Genomic DNA, 16,310 nt, shown 5'->3' with positions numbered 1-16,310 from the left:
GAGGGAGGGGGCAGGTAAGGAGGTGTAGAGAATGGAGAGAACCAGAGAGAACGAGCAGGTGAGAGGTGGTGTAACAACAGATGAGGGAGGAGGACGGGAGCTGAGGTGTGGAGTTGTGCACTGGGGTCGTGGCGGTCTCCCAGGTACCGGTGGGGCTGGCTGCTGCCTGGCGCGGTGACACAGTTGCCGCTGTGATGGTTAGGGATCGCTTTCACCTCATCGCTTTGGCGTAAATGGGCTCTGAATTTTGAGTGGCCCCTGGGGTGCAAGTTCGCATCAGTAATTATTTTGTGTGAGAGAAAGCGAGGTGGGTAGTGTGTCTACAGTTAATCACAAGTGGTGAATTGCTACTTTTTCAGAATATTCTGTTATTGTAATGATTAGCAACAAATATCTATATTTTTACTTTTTGTAAATATTTGAATTTAATATCTTAAATTATTCTTGAGATTTTTTATATCATTTTCTAATCACCAGAAATTGTACTTTTTTTAACCATTAATATTTTGAAGATAGATCTATTTTATGGCCCGTGGCTTGTAGGTATTAACTCCTGAATAAATAAACGTATTAGAATAAACCTTGAATTGACATTAAAAATATTGCCGTAGGAAAAGCATCCTTTCACCATTATCGACAGTGAATGATAAAACATGATACCCAGACAGTCCGCATCAGTTATTCTTTAATAATATATTACATTTATGCCGTAATACAATAATTATAACAGTAATAACATTAATAATAAACATACACAGTAAGTACAAAATGATTCATTTTTTTTCTTAATTTACCCACACCTACCCTCCCCTTCAACCATAGCTGCCTCTGACACCACGCCCCCATGCCCACCCCCAAAAACTCAATTACCCAGCAGCACCCACATAGAATCGTAGTACACAAACTTCCCATCCTATGGGGTGGAGTTGGACGGTATCCAATGTCCAGATGAGGAACAAGCAAAACTGAGAAAGTTGGTTGTAATGGATATGGCTCATCTCTTGTGACGAGATGTTTTCAAAGTGGGTCCAAGTCCAGACAGTCAAACAGACCTTGAAGGGAAGTAAGCATAGAGATAAATAGTTGTATCTCTTTGGGAAGTAGAGGGGGGAAAAGCAGGTTGGGGTATCATCTTGACAGTCAGACAGGGACAGAAGACCAGAACTCATCCAGAAAATGTCATTGGCAGTTAGAAATGGACACTGCCTAGAAAACCAGCAGCCCAGAAGAAAAAATCCATGCGTCTTTGAGTGAGGTGGCCGACACATATACAGCACAAACATCACCACGCCCTTCCCTGTGAGGGATCGGGCCAGAGCAGGAATTTCAGAAAGAAAATCTCAGTCATTGTCTTCATAAAGGAGGCTACGAGAAGATGGAATTGAGAACTCAGTCCGTCCGTCAACCTCCAATCGCCATTCTCCTCCAAAGACGTCGTTGAATTATTTGCGGTGCTTCATCTCCTTCTCGTGGTGCCCCTTGCCACCCCCCTGGTCCTTGTCCAGCATTTTGATGGCCTCCACCAGGTAGCTCTGGAAGGCGGAGAGGGCGGCGCAGATAGCGGGGGTACCGAAGCCGTGGGTGAGCAGGCTGAAGTGGGTGAGATTGCTCTGGACCCCGTGCTCCAGACAGGGGTTGGGACGACTCGCCCCCAGAGGAGAGCGGTCCTGGGACATCAGGTCCACAAACTCCTTGCAGATATCCCTGAGGAAAAAAAAGGTAGGAGAAGGGTTAGAATTCTTCAATGCTAACGTTAAGTTTTGAATAAAATGTTCTTCATTATACCGATCAACATTTTCAGGTCAACATGTAACAATGTAATGGGACGATAATCACGGTCATTAAAACTGTACACATTTCCTAAATAGCTTTGTCTGCTTAAGTTGAGCTGAAAATCTTTTTTAGTTGGTGTCTACCCTTCACTCAATGCACACTATAGATATCTGTTTGTATATGCGATACTGGAGATTGTTCAGTATTAGTGAGACTATCTACTGTAAGAGTATACTAGGCCCAGACGGGGATTATGAGACACTCACTTGGTGGCCAGCAGCATACTGCGTCGTGTGGGAAGCTGCTCGGGGTCACTCTGCCTACACAGATACTCTGCTGTCGCTCTGGCAGGGAACTCCGTCTCGCACACATACCCAAAGTCACGGGCCAGGTGGACTGCCTCACCTGGAAGAGATAGAAAAGAATGACCGGATATCAATTTGGAAGGTTGGCAGGAAATAAGGCAAAACATAGCTCTTTGTGTGGATTCGCCATCGGTTGATGTTACTGAAGGAACATATGTTGTTATTACTTTATTACCAATTTACATTCAATTTAATTGTGCAAATACATTTTTGTTGAAAAGTGAATTACAGTGGCAGTAGATTTTACTAGAGATTTTTACTCAGCGATAACTGGGAATTATGTCCTCTACTTAGATTTGTTCTTTAAATCTGTGTGTGCGTGTCTGTCAGTACGTCTACAAGTCACTGTGGGCCCCTTACCCTCCACTAGAGCCGTCAGGAGGGTGACGTTGGCGGCCTTGCGTCGCCCGGCGGGGAGATTAAGCCCGATCTTTTCCAGACGCTCTCTCAGACAGCGCCCGCCATTCTTTGACTTTGCCCTGGAGGGAGGAGACAGGAGACAGAGAGAGCAGCTTAAGACCTGTCTGTGTGGCCACGTAACAAACCACGGAGCCTAGTCCCTGGCTGCTCACTGAGTGTCCCCTTGGCCATAGTCTAGTGCTGCTGCCACTTGAGGGTTTCATTTCATACCCAGCCATCATCATGTCCTGAGACATCTTAAGGCCTGTCAATAAAGACGTCTGGCTGACATGTCTATGGACGCATCGTAAAGACACCTCAAGACATCTTAAATATAGAAGACGTCTTAGAAATAATAAGACGTTTTAGGACACGATAAAGAGTATTTCTGTGATTCCATTGCTTTTTACCCCATTTTCTACAGTTAGATATGGTGCTGAAGAATTTCATAGTAGGCTATGATTTGAAATATGAACCACTGCAATCTAACGTATGAACAATGAACAGGAAAAGCGCTTCATAAAAAAAAAAGATGCATTAAAAATGAATAGAGGAATTTAAAATGTTTTGTATAATGTATGCATTATTACAATCTCTGAGGAGGAGTGGGACTTTTCTCACTGGATACATTAAGCAATCAGGGGTGACAAATAATGTATTCTATGGTTCAGAATACATGAATATATCTATTGTTCAGACTTTCCTTATTTGATTTATTATCATGTGTGAAGCCTGTCCACTGTTTCGCTCTCCCCACCCCTAACTCCAAACCCCACCCCTCTCACCTGCGGAGGACTCCGCCCAACAGGGAAGCGTTCAGGCACTCAGGCGGGGCCAGACGTCGCTGCACCTCCCCCACGGTGACCTTGTACTTGGAGGTGGAGCTGAGGAGGGAGAGGCGGCCGGGGACGGAGCAGAACACCTCCCCTGGGTTGGACACGGAACCAATCCCTAGACCATCCTTACTGAGGTGGAGAGCCGACAGGGAGGAGCCGTTCAACTTGGAGGGGATGGGAACTGTGGAGAGAGAGAGAGAGAGAGAGAGAGAGATGGCAAGATAGGAAGAGGAGGAGAGATGATATAGGGAGAAAAAAAGAGTAAAGTTGAATAAAAATCATATTTCCACAATCCTTTCTGATATACTTGAAAAATGGTCATCCTTGATGTTCTAATGAAAGTAATGTGTTTATCACATGGATAATAAATTCAGTGGCATGTTTACAGCTCTAATTCTGGTACCACTATTGTTGTTGTTGGGTTCACAGCAGCTGGGTGCCATGTTTCTTTAAGTAACACATCTCATATAAAACTTATTCACTACTTTCACAGTCACTTTTCTCTGACTGCTAAAGCTGGAAGACCTTCATTCTCAAGTACTGAGTGTTGCTAGAACTTCAATTGCCACTTTACAGGTTTAAAATCGGGGAGAAAATGGGGCAGGCAACACTATCATATGAACGCAAATTATAGAATTGCCATGGCTAAGAAAGCATTTGAACCATCAAAATCGAAGCATTGTGGTAATATTTGCTGTTACTTGAGAGGAGTATTCGGAAAATGATTACGATTTAAACTGCCATTCAGTTCCTAATAATGATTTGTGTTGACGTTAAAAAAAATTTGTCCCCTTAGCTTTTTCATTTGTGCTCAAACATCTTTGTTACATCATCTTTTAAACCTTTAATTTGTTTTCATGAGATTAGCTGGTGGAGCCCACTAATCACATATCATCCCATGCCAGGACTGTGGGCTTGGATCTAAAGGCTGATGAATTGAGAGCATTGAATGAGCCCTTTCCCTCTGAGAGCATGTGTCTGTGTCTGTGTGTGTTATGTACGAGTGTGAATTAATGTGTTTCTATGGTTTAGAAACTGTATCCTTGTATCCTCTCTTGCCCCTGTGTGTCTGCAAATATCTCTCTCTCTCTCCCCCCCCCCCCCCCTCTCCCCCCCCCCTCTCCCCCCCCCCCCCCCCCTCCCTCTCCCTCTCCCTCTCTCTCTCTCTCTCCCTCTCTCTCTCTCTCTCTCTCTCATATATAATCTATACCCAGCTCCCTACTACCCTTATCCCTTTGGCTCAGTGCATCCTCCCAGTGACTAGCTATGCTGTTGCAGAGTTATTATCTCTGTGCCTACTGCCAACTGTGCTAGTGCTGCCGATGTGATGCCGTCTCTCAATTCTCTCTCCGTGGGCGGTGTGCATCTCTTTGCGACGCCCCACTGTGCGGCACAGATTCCCGGACAGAAGGGAGCTCTCTCGATCCCCCATTCAGAGCCAGCCAGGACCGGCCGCGGAGCAGCGAAGAGGTCTCTAAGCCCTCTTTCTCTCTCTCTCTCTCCCTCTCTTTCTGTTTCTCTTCTCTCTCTCTCTCTCTCTCTCTCTCCTCAGATCCCCAGAGACGCTTATTCGTGTGGGCTTTGAGTTTGTTCTTATGCTCTTAAATCTGTGGCCATGAGTACGCGCTGTAATTGATACATAGTCAACCTCGGCGAATCACTGGAACGATAGTCATTTCTCATGAAAATGAGTGTTGGTTGCAACATGTTAAGCGTTGTTCATGCATAGGCACCATGTCTCCAGTGTAGTCACTCAAGCTGATTTGGAATTCAACTTGAAATGGTTAATCGTGCCCCTGTGTCTTGTGAAAAATCCTAGTTCTAAAGTGTTGGTAATATTAGAGTGATCATACGCCTGTGAATTTCTCCAGAACTCCTCTTTTATCACTTCTTTCCCCTCCCTTTTTCTTTGCCCCACTTCTCTTCTCTCCTCCTTGCTCTAATCCCCCTCTCTCTCCCTCTCTCTCTCTCTCATATGACCATGAACAGTTCATTAAGAATGACTGCCTTCAGGGTGAAGTCTGCAGCCGAGTATTAGAGGACTTCAAATGAAATAGCAAAACAGAATTATTTATAGTGTGTGTGTGTGTGTGTGTGTGTGTGTGTGTGTGTGTGTGTGTGTGTGTGTGTGTGTGTGTGTGTGTGTGTGTGTGTGTGTGTGTGTGTGTGTGTGTGTGTGTGCTGGAGGGGTGGTTGGTGTTTATAGGGAAGGCTGCCCACAAACACACACACAGAGTTCTGCCATCCCTTACCTTTCTTAATGACGGAGTGGTCCAGGATGCCCAAGGCTGATCCCTCCTCCATTCCCTGTGTTGGGTAGATACAGTGGGCAGTCAGGATCATTTATTCACTAGCCTCACCAGCCAATCTTAAACCAGTCTGGGGCCAAGTGCAATCTATAATTTAGCTCTTATCACCATGTATGAAAATAATAACAGTTGATCGGCAGTTTTGCTACAGTCTCGCGCTTCGTTAGTGCAGTTTATTGAGAAGCCGGCATTAATTCTATGTTGAGGTGGTTATTGTAGGGCCAATAATAATGTATATTCCACTTAGCAGGCACTTTTATCGAAGGCCAAGTGAATACATTTACAGTGTATGTGAGCTCTATGAACAGAGTGGAGTGGTGGTCCAAGATGTTAAAAAAAGACGTTAATTGCACTATTTGTTGAAACTGGCAGTGCAAATATACAATGTTGTGTGGTCAGGTAACAGAAAAGAAGACAATGATTGGCCCTGCTTAATATTGTCTTTACTCTATGAAAACCTGGACATAGAACTGACATGTTTTGTGTTTGTGAGCTGGGGGGGGGGGGCGGATCTTAAGAGAGGGCTATTGGCATGAGAATCAATCACTTTCGTAAGCCTATGTCTTTTGCACATTTTATGTTGTGTGTATTTTTTATATGTTTAAGTTGTAGATGAAAAAAAAGTCCCTCTAAATCTTTATATAATGATCTATCTTAAGCCCACATATTTGTATATGGGAGGATTAGGCTGCCTACTTGTCTATTCAGCAAAGACACACAAAAAAGTAGCTTGTTTATACTAATACACTCAGACATCAGGGGCCTGGCATTACTTTTTTTGTTTATATCATTGAATTCCAAAATAAAGTAAACACAATAATCCCCTATAACAAAATCAACAAACATTTCAACATGTTAAAATTTGAAGTGTTGGCCATTTCTGGGGTCTTTCTATGATATTCGTCGTTTAATGTACTTTTACTGAAATTCTACATGTGTCATGAGAAGTATGTTTTACAAGGGGCTAAAACGTGCGAATTGAATGCATTAATCTAATAATGGGTCTGTCAAAAGAGGGCGTTTAACACAAACATGCCCTGGATGACTCCATGCCTGCCTGCTTGAGTAAGTGTTTCTTTGTATTAATGACCAAGGAAATCAATTTGTTGCGCCGAATTGTGTCAGAGATGCAGGATTCTTTGAACAAATGCGTCTGAATCTGCAGCTGCTTGTGTGTGGTTGACTACTCAATAAATCCATAGCAACGTTGAAACTAATTATTTTTACTAAATTGAAAATGCATACCATAGTATGTGGAACACTTCTCCCTATGACTTCAATGGATGTCGGCTAAAGCCATCAACGAAACGTTGGCTTGCTTCATGTGTTTGTGGATAGCCCATAGGCTTAAGTCAGCCTTGAATTTTGCCAAACAAATAACAAAACAACTATTTAGTTAGGAAAGAATTACAACATTCCTAATATTATATTTAATATTATTACTATTATGCATTTCGAGGATATTTCAGATTTTTTTTTTCTTCAGGAGATTAACATAAATTATGTTATTGTTTTCGCTGCAATTAATACATTGTCAATAGGCTATTGAAATTAGAAATAAAGTAGGTGTATGTAAGACAATTGTATAAATCAGCCTATTCATTTGTTGATAATGTTTTGTTGATATTTCCGATATCCATGTCTATTTAAATTTCCCTGAAAGAAATGGCTTATCCAAATCATCTATTTGAGAATTGCGTCCACAAAGTAGGCTAATATAGTTAAACATATCACGATATGTATTCAAGGCCTGATAATGTAATTGTTAGTTGCTATCAGATGTAATTGTTTGATCTCCGCTCGTTATATTTACCTTAACAACACTTAAACTAATATAATTTTTAAGCTAACGAGACAAGCGAGGCCCTGCAATTAGTGGACCAATTCCATTTAACATGACTAGGCCTACATGTATCCATCAACGCAATCATCACGTTCCCAGCCTATTTACAAGGAAAAGATGTCCACGGTCTCTAAATAAAGTGTTAACGGTGCGTATACTCTTTACAATACGATCAGGGTGAAGAGCAAGGTCATTTCAATTTGACAGGTGACCACTTCGAGACAACTACTAGTCCAAATGTTGGTAAATATGCAATATTTTACAATATGAATTGCATTTACAATTAGGTATTTTGGTAGGGTGGGCCCTTTGGAAGAAAAAACGATTGCGATAACAAAAGAAAAGTGACAGAAAGAATCCTTGCCATACACACAATTATTAGAATAGTTGTTATAGATTATTCCATTCAAAAAAATAGTAAACTAATGCAGCAATTATCTATATAATGGGTGCATGGTTTAAGCTTTTCGCTAGAAGGTGACTTTTACGCACGACCAACATAGTGTTTGTGAATGAGAGAAGGAATAATAAAAAGGTCCACGCACAAATAAACCCACCTGCATGTCCTCCAGTCCGTGATGTCCAATATGCATTCCAAGAGGACCGTCTCCTAGAGCTGCGGCACCCTCCCCGAGTCCGTGGAGAAGACGGGGTACACCGGGGTACTCCCGACGGGGGTCGAGGCTTAAAGCCCGGTGTGACTGTGACAATAGCGCCCCCTCGTCCGACCGCGATCTCTGCGAGTGCCATGCCGCTTGCTGATGCTGATGGATGGAGTTGATGGAGTTGTAGGGGTCCGATAAGTGAGAGTATGCAGAGTCCTGGCTCTGGGAGTATGAGAGCGAAGACTGTGGGTATGGAGGGGGGAAGTACGGAGGTTGGAAATCAGAGGCCGGTGTGTGGCAAAGCGGGGGAGCCGAGGAGTAAGCTGCCTGGTTCAGCGAGGAGAGTTGGGACAGTCGCCCACTCGGCGAGGAGCCGGTCAGTCCGTCTGCGCGGTCCTGTGCGTAAATTAAAAAGTTGGTTAGGCTTGTAAATCCACGCATGTTATATATTACATACAAATGCGTCGATTAAATGCACCAAATGTCAGGCCTATAATTCAAGTTTATATATTTATTTTTTTCGATTCAAATTATCTTTGCAAAACTATAAATAGTATCTTAAACTTTATCATAAGCACATTATAATTCGTTATTATTATGTTAGGTGATTAACTGAACTGCAATGAAATTGAACTATAACACAAAAAGAAAAGGACGTTAGAAATACAATTTAAATCAGTTCGATAGCCTATATAAAACTGCACAAAACTTAGTCTAACATCTTGACCACAAAACAATACAGTGTATCCTAATATTCAACTATTTAATTCTAAAATGTCCAAATAACTCAAACGGAGGGTTTGATTTGCATGCAGACAGACAGCAGGTTCCCCTGGCATCGCTGCCTGGCAGTGTCAAAAAGGTCATGGCCACTGAGAACCCCAACAGAACAAAGGACAGGTATCTAATGCGCTACAGCATTATGTTGCCCCAGGAAATACAACACTCAAATTGATAAAATATGTGCACACATTTATGACTACAAGAGCCTATGAAATATTTACAAAATATTGCAAATATTTACAAGTGAAATATAAAGCGATTTAACCTAAACATAAATTCTTTAGCCATTTTGTCTGAACGAATTTGGGAGTAATGATGTAATAGTGTAATAACATACCATTATCAATGCAGTCATTTTGAAATATTCTCCAATTGTCATGTAGCCTACATTCCTCTCCATATGCATGCACTTCCTGGTTTTAAAAAAATCGATTTTTCTAAAGCTGGGTCACTCGGATCAATTTTGTTGTTGGAACATTGTCCATTTTTAGAAACGAGCAAAGGGGGGATTAAAAGCAAAAGCAAAAGGTCATTTAAAATATGTATACAATTCTAAATGTCAACATATAACTGATAGCAACTAGACTAATACAGGCTACCATCTGTATGCCTTGTACACTTCACATGTTTAGCCGTTTCAACTTTCATTATGCTCACCACAGCAAAACGCAATGGGACTTTTCTCTCAAAGTGTCATCCTCGTTTAGTTGGCCCTCTTTAAATTAATATTTCTACGGACACTTTGATGCGGTCCGATTCTCCCTCCATCTGACATTCCGCATACAGCCGATCTATCCAGACAGCTGACAGTGACAGTAGCGGCGCCGCCAGTGCGAAGTTAACGTCACGTATCTGTGCCCACTCAAATCAAGACAAAGTTGTAGAAATTGAAGATGACAAGACCATACAGGACCTAATCTGGGCTGCAGACTAGCGCGTAGTATTGAATGTACAGGGACTCACCATAGCCGAATATGTGTGGACTAGCATCTCTTCTGGTTACCAAAAATTCACAGTCTAGGATATGGATGCCGTCAATGTCTTAGCTACGTCACCAAATAGTTATAATCCAAGCTACTTTCATCTGTCTACAAGATCCATGCAGGAAGTAGCTCAAGCTTCTTCTTTTCTTTCTTTTAGAAATGTCTCAACGTGTCAACCCTCAAGCACGTGCGGTTTAAGGATGCTTCTGCGACACGCTGTCAGAAAGTGTCCTAAATTTTCCCCATGCGCGCTACTTATAGGTTTCTGAATGCGCTCAACAGAATGAAGGGAGGGGTGGGGGGTCCAGTTCTCTTAAAGAGATATTCATTCAGACATTCATTCATTCTCCCACATTTATGTTTAAAAAAAATGATTTACCTACCTTTCCTTTCTTTTTAGATTAGACGGTTGTTAAATGTAGTTATTAAACTAGCCAAACATCCCCCATTTTATTTGCCTCCTGTTTTAAACGCCAAAAATGAGAGGTCTTGTCCCCAGACAATCTAAAAATAATTTTGGCACGCAATATGCATCAAATATCCTACTTGCTAGGCTATGAATCAATATCCAGCCTTCTTTTTTAACTGCCTCGTAATCAAACCATTACGCACGCTATCCATCTGGTTCAACTTTTTGTTAGATGATACAGATAATTCAAAACAACTTTTAAAGTGTTCTTGAAATATATTTACAGAATTTTGAATAATTTAAGAGTTCTGTCTTCTACAATGAGTGAATGTTATTTATAGCATTTCATGCACCCAAATTGGAAAATGTACCATTTGCTAAATCGGTCCTCAAACTCATTATAGCATCAAACGAGTTCTAACACGAGTTCTTGACACTTTACACATACTATTTAAACAAAAGTGTCTATTCATTGCAAGCAGCCCTACCAGTAAAAGCACGAGAGAAAACAATTTTCCAAATTCGTTTACCATTTTATAAACTTCAAGCATAGCCAAATAATGTTACCTGAAGACAGTAGGGCTCAGTCTTCGTTCGCGATTTCCAAAGCATGATGACGTTGTTGTAAAGGGCGGCTGGGTTGCAGAGATAGGAGTTAGGTTTGAGCAGGAGGTTATAGCGGATACCAGGAGGATGGATAGAGACGAGCTGAAGGTAGACTGAAGAGTGAGTTAGTTGGAGTAGCGAAGCACTAGTTTTGTATGAGTCACAGAGACAACAGACGGAAGTTTGGGAGGGGTGTAAGGGCGGGAGGTGAGGGGAGTCAATAGGGCTGCTAAATTGGGGCTGAGAGAAGGTGAGAGTTTCATGCCAAAGTAGAAACGTGTATAGATTATATTTACACAATCAGATTTACCAAGTCGAATCCATGAAGTTGTACGGCAATGTGCAATTATGCCATTAGGTATGACCATGACATTTTAAGCAAACTGTATAGTGACCAGATTTGAATTAATTACAGGCAAATAATTTTTCTCATTAAGTATTTTCGTAGATATAGCCATTCAAAATGAATTATTAGAAATGTACACTCAACTGGTGTCTTTCTTGCTACTGTATCATTTGAAAACTTTTGTCCGGTATTTGGAGACCCTGCTTTTTTTGATCAATTACATTTATCGGAAATTAAACATCATCGTCATGCAGTGACATTCTCTTTTTGTAAGAAAGAAATTAAGAAAGTTAAATTCAGCTAACGGTAACTTGACATTTCGGAGAAAATAAGTCAAAACTAAATTCTTTCAGTTTTATGGATTGTGAATCTCATCTGACAAAAAAACAATTGTTACACTAATATATCAGTGTCAAAATAACTTCAATAAGTAAGCCATGCATAATTCAGATATTTACCATGACCCGAAGTGCCACACTGCAGTCAGAATGCCATCTAGTGGTAGAAAAAGCAACATGCATGGAGACATGGAAAGACATTTGTTTACCTTAACTACAGTACCATAAACAGTACCATTCAAAAGTTTGGACACAGCTACTCATTCCAGGGTTTTTCTTTATTTTTACTATTTTCTACATTGTAGAAAAACTATGAAATAACACACAAGGAATCATGTACTAACCAAATAAGTGTTAAACAAATCAAAATATATTTGATATTTGATATTCTTCAAAGTAGCCACCCTTTGCCTTGATGACAGCTTTGCACATTCTTGGCATTCTCTCAACCAGCTTCACCTGGAATGCTTTTCCAACAGTCTTGAAGGAGTTCCCACACATGCTGAGCACTTGTTGGCTGCTTTTCCTTCACTCCGCAGTCCAACTCATCCCAAACCATCTCAATTGAGTTGAGGTCTGGTGATTGTGGAGACTAGGTAATCTGATGCAGCACTCCATCACACTCCTTCTTGGTCAAATAGCCCTTACTCAGCCTGGAGGTGTGTTGGGTCATTGTTCTGATGAAAAACAAATAATAGTGCCACTAAATCGCAAACCAGATGGGATGGCATATCGCTGCAGAATGCTGTGGTAGCCATGCTGGTTAAGTGTGCCTTGAATTATTTTTATTTATTGTTTTATAATTTTTTTGACCCCCCTTTTTCTCCCCAATTTCGTAGTATCCAATTATTAGTAGTTACTATCTTGTCTCATCGCTACAACTCCCGTACGGGCTCGGGAGAGACGAAGGTCGAAAGTCAAGCGTCCTCCGAAACACAACCCAACCAAGCCGCACTGCTTCTTAACACAGCGCTCATCCAACCCGGAAGCCAGCCGCACCAATGTGTTCCGGAGGAAACACCGTGCACCTGGCGATCTTGGTTAGCACGCACTGCGCCCGGCCCACAAGTGTGCCTTGAATTCTAAATAAATCACAGTGTCACCAGCAAAGCACCATCACACCTCCTCCTCCATGCTTCACGGTGGGAACTACACATGCAGAGATCATCCGTTCAACTTTTCTGCGTCTCACAAAGACTCGGCGGTTGGAACCAGACATCTCAAATTTGGACTCATCAGACCAAAGGACAGGTATCCACCGGTCTAATTTCCATTGCTCGTGTTTCTTGGCCCAAGCAAGTCTCTTCTTATTATTGGTGTCCTTAAGTAGTGGTTTCTTTGCAGCAATTTGACCATGAAGGCCTGATTCACGCAGTCTCCTCTGAACAGTTAATGTTGAGATATGTCTGTTGCTCGATCTCTATGAAGCATATATTTGGGCTGCAATTTCTGAGGCTGGTAACTCTAAGGAACTTATCCTCTGCAGCAGAGGTAACTCTGGTTCTTCCATTCCTGTGGCGGTCCTCATGAGAGCTAGTTTCATCATAGCTCTTGAAGTTTTTGCAACTGCACTTGAAGAAACTTTCAAAGTTTATAACATTTTCCAGATTGACTGACCTTCATGTCTTCAAGTAATGATGGTCTGTTGTTTCTTTTTGCTTATTTGAGCTGTCCTTGCCATAATATGGACTTGGTCTTCTGTATACCACCCCTACCTTGTCACAACACTACTGATTGGCTCAAACACATTAAGAAAGAAATAGATTCCACAAATTAACTTTTAACAAGGCAAACCTGTTAATTGAAATGCATTCCAGGTGACTACCTCATGAAGCTGGTTGAGAGAATGCCAAGTGTGCAAAGCTGTCATCAAGGCAAAGGGTGGCTACTTTGAAGAATCTCAAATATATTTAGATTTGTTTAACACTTTTTTGTTAATACATGATTCCATGTGTAAATTTCATAGTTTTGATGTCTTCAATATTATTCTACAACGTAGCAAATAGTGAAAATAAAGAAAAACACTTGAATGAGTAGGTGTGTCCAAACTTTTGACTGGAACTGTATACTGAACAAAAATATAATATAACAAAAATTTCCATGTAAAGTGTTGGTCATATGTTTCATGAGCTGAAATAAAAGATCCCATAAATGTTCCATGCGCATAAAAAGCTTATTTCTCTCAAATTGTGCAGTTGTGTAAAGTACTTACATAAAAATACTTTAAAGAACTACTTAAGTATTTTTTGAGGGTATCTGTACTTTACTTTACTATGTATATTATTGCCGACTTTAACTTGTACTTGAGTTTGAGTTTATTTTATTTTTACAGGGACAGTGCACATTAATCAACGTTTCAATAAAAGTGCCGGTTTTAGCCAGCCGGCTAATTTTCAAACGCAGTCCCTGGGCAGGTTATTAAAAACAATTACAATATATACAATCATTGAGCAGTGAGCACACACAGAGCAACATAGGACAAGCAAGACATAGCATACAGACAGAGCAACATAGGACAAGCAAGACGTAGCATACAGACAGAGCAACATAGAACAAAAAGCAGCAAGACAAAATTAATAAAAGCAACAAAGTGTTTCCACACCTCACAAGCTACAGACAACAGACAGCATGGAAAGCGGCAACACACAGCTAGGGATTATGTTCACAAATCTGATTGACCTTTAGCCATGTCTTCATGCATTTTGTGAAAGTGTGATATGTGGTGCAGTTATGTGTGTCTGATGGCAGTGTATTCCAGACATGGGAAGCTCTCACAGAGAAAGCGGATTTACTAAAGGTGCTTTTCCTTAAGGGAACTATACAGTCACCTCTCATGGCAGACCTTGTGCATCTGCTGCCATACATTTGGGTTTTCTGTTTAACAAAAATACTGAGTGGGGGGGGAGCCAGGCCATTTAGGATCTTGAATACAAGACATGCGTTGGTGTATTGCACAAGATTTTCCCAACTCAGGAGCTCATGCTTTCTGAGGATGTAACAGTGATGATGGCTATTGGGCTTCAATCACTTTGAGAGCCTGTTTGTAGACAGACTGAATAGGTTTTAATGTTGTACAGCAAGCTTGGGCCCAACTAGTCAAGCAGTATGTTAAGTCGGGGAGTATCATAGATTTGAAGTACAGTTTTGCTACCTCTGTAGTCAAACAATTTAGTATAAATCGGAAATTAGCTAGGTTGAATTTGGTTATCTGAATTACCTTTTTCACATCAAACATGATGCCAAGGTACTTAAAATCAGATACCACCTGAAGCTTCTCTCCTGACACGTAGACATCTGGCTCAGTGGCATCTGTTGCCCTCTTTGTGAACAACATGCAAACATTTTTTTCACATTGAGATGCAAACACGAGTCACTGAGCCACTTTGTAACCTGGACCATTACAGTAGTGAGTTCTTGTGCAGCGTGTTGTTTGCTCTTTGCATGCACATATATCATTGTATCATCTGCATACATTTGAACTTCAGACCCAGTACAGACAGAGGGCAGATCCTTAATGTACAGGCTGAACAGGAGGGGTCTCAGTATTGACCCTTGTGGCACGCTCAAATCATAGCTAAGAGTGGGCCACAGCTCATTACTCACTCTGACACACTGAGTTCTGCCTTCAAGGTATGATTTCATCCATCTCAAGGCATCAGGGGAAAAGTTGAACTTGGTCAATTTTGTGATGAGAATCTCATGGTTAACAGTATCAAAAGCCTTCCTTAGGTCCAGAAACACAACCCCAACAACGCCCCCTTTGTCCATCTTGGACATCACATTTTCCAGAAGAAAGCAGTTGGCCGTTTCTGTGGAGTGTTTCGCTCTGAAGCCAAACTGCATGGAGTGTAATGTGAAGGGGCTGTTGTTGAGGTGGTTAATCAGTTGTTCTGCTAGGTACAGGTAGTATACTAATGGGCCTGTAGTTACTCACGTCAGCAGGGTCGCTTGATTTAAAGATGGCCGTTATTATGGCCGACTTCCATACCCTTGGAAACACCCCGAGACCAATAGCTGTGTTGGTCACCTTAGTAATGGGGCCAATGAGTGACTCTTTGTAGTTTTTAAGAAAGGTAGAGGCCAGCCCAAACACATCTTTGGCTTTAGAGTTATTTAGTGAGCTAATCACTTCACTGCATTCCTAAAGAAAATAATGTACTTTTTACTCCATACATTTTCCCTGACACCCAAAAGGACTCGTTGCATTTTGACAGGAAAATGCCCCAATTTGAACACTTATCAAGAGAAAATCCCTGGTCATCGCAACTGCCTGTGATCTGGCGGACTCACTAAACACAAATGCTTAATTTGTCAATTACAGTGCCTTGCGAAAGTATTCGGCCCCCTTGAACTTTGCGACCTTTTGCCACATTTCAGGCTTCAAACATAAAGATATAAAACTGTATTTTTTTGTGAAGAATCAACAACAAGTGGGACACAATCATGAAGTGGAACGACATTTATTGGATATTTCAAACTTTTTTAACAAATCAAAAACTGAAAAATTGGGCGTGCAAAATTATTCAGCCCCCTTAAGTTAATACTTTGTAGCGCCACCTTTTGCTGCGATTACAGCTGTAAGTCGCTTGGGGTATGTCTCTATCAGTTTTGCACATCGAGAGACTGACATTTTTTCCCATTCCTCCTTGCAAAACAGCTCGAGCTCAGTGAGGTTGGATGGAGAGCATTTGTGAACAGCAGTTTTCAGTTCTTTC

General features: G+C 41.4%; 1 protein-coding gene across 4 annotated transcripts; it reads right to left on the bottom strand.

The window, feature by feature from the left end:
- Nucleotides 1–666: 666 nt before the first annotated feature.
- Nucleotides 667–11,047, bottom strand: tfap2e (transcription factor AP-2 epsilon). 4 transcript variants are annotated; one of them, XM_020507149.2, is made up of 7 exons: nt 9,877–10,128; nt 8,083–8,526; nt 5,626–5,680; nt 3,323–3,554; nt 2,499–2,617; nt 2,040–2,178; nt 667–1,704 (listed from the first exon to the last, which is right to left on the bottom strand). In XM_020507149.2, the coding sequence occupies exons 1-7, from the start codon at nt 9,901–9,903 to the stop codon at nt 1,443–1,445; spliced, it is 1,278 nt and encodes a 425-aa protein (XP_020362738.1). In that variant the 5' UTR covers nt 9,904–10,128; the 3' UTR covers nt 667–1,442. The 4 variants fall into 4 exon arrangements, with proteins under 4 accessions (XP_020362738.1, XP_031649614.1, XP_031649615.1 ...); XM_031793754.1 differs by lacking the exon at nt 9,877–10,128 and adding an exon at nt 10,873–11,047 and having other exon boundaries at nt 668–1,704; nt 8,071–8,526; XM_031793755.1 differs by lacking the exon at nt 9,877–10,128 and adding an exon at nt 10,873–11,046 and having other exon boundaries at nt 668–1,704.
- Nucleotides 11,048–16,310: the final 5,263 nt, after the last annotated feature.

Source organism: Oncorhynchus kisutch, linkage group LG17 (assembly GCF_002021735.2).
Source record: "Oncorhynchus kisutch isolate 150728-3 linkage group LG17, Okis_V2, whole genome shotgun sequence".
Classification (NCBI taxonomy): Eukaryota; Metazoa; Chordata; class Actinopteri; order Salmoniformes; family Salmonidae; genus Oncorhynchus; species Oncorhynchus kisutch.
This window is presented reverse-complemented; position numbering and strand designations above follow the sequence as displayed.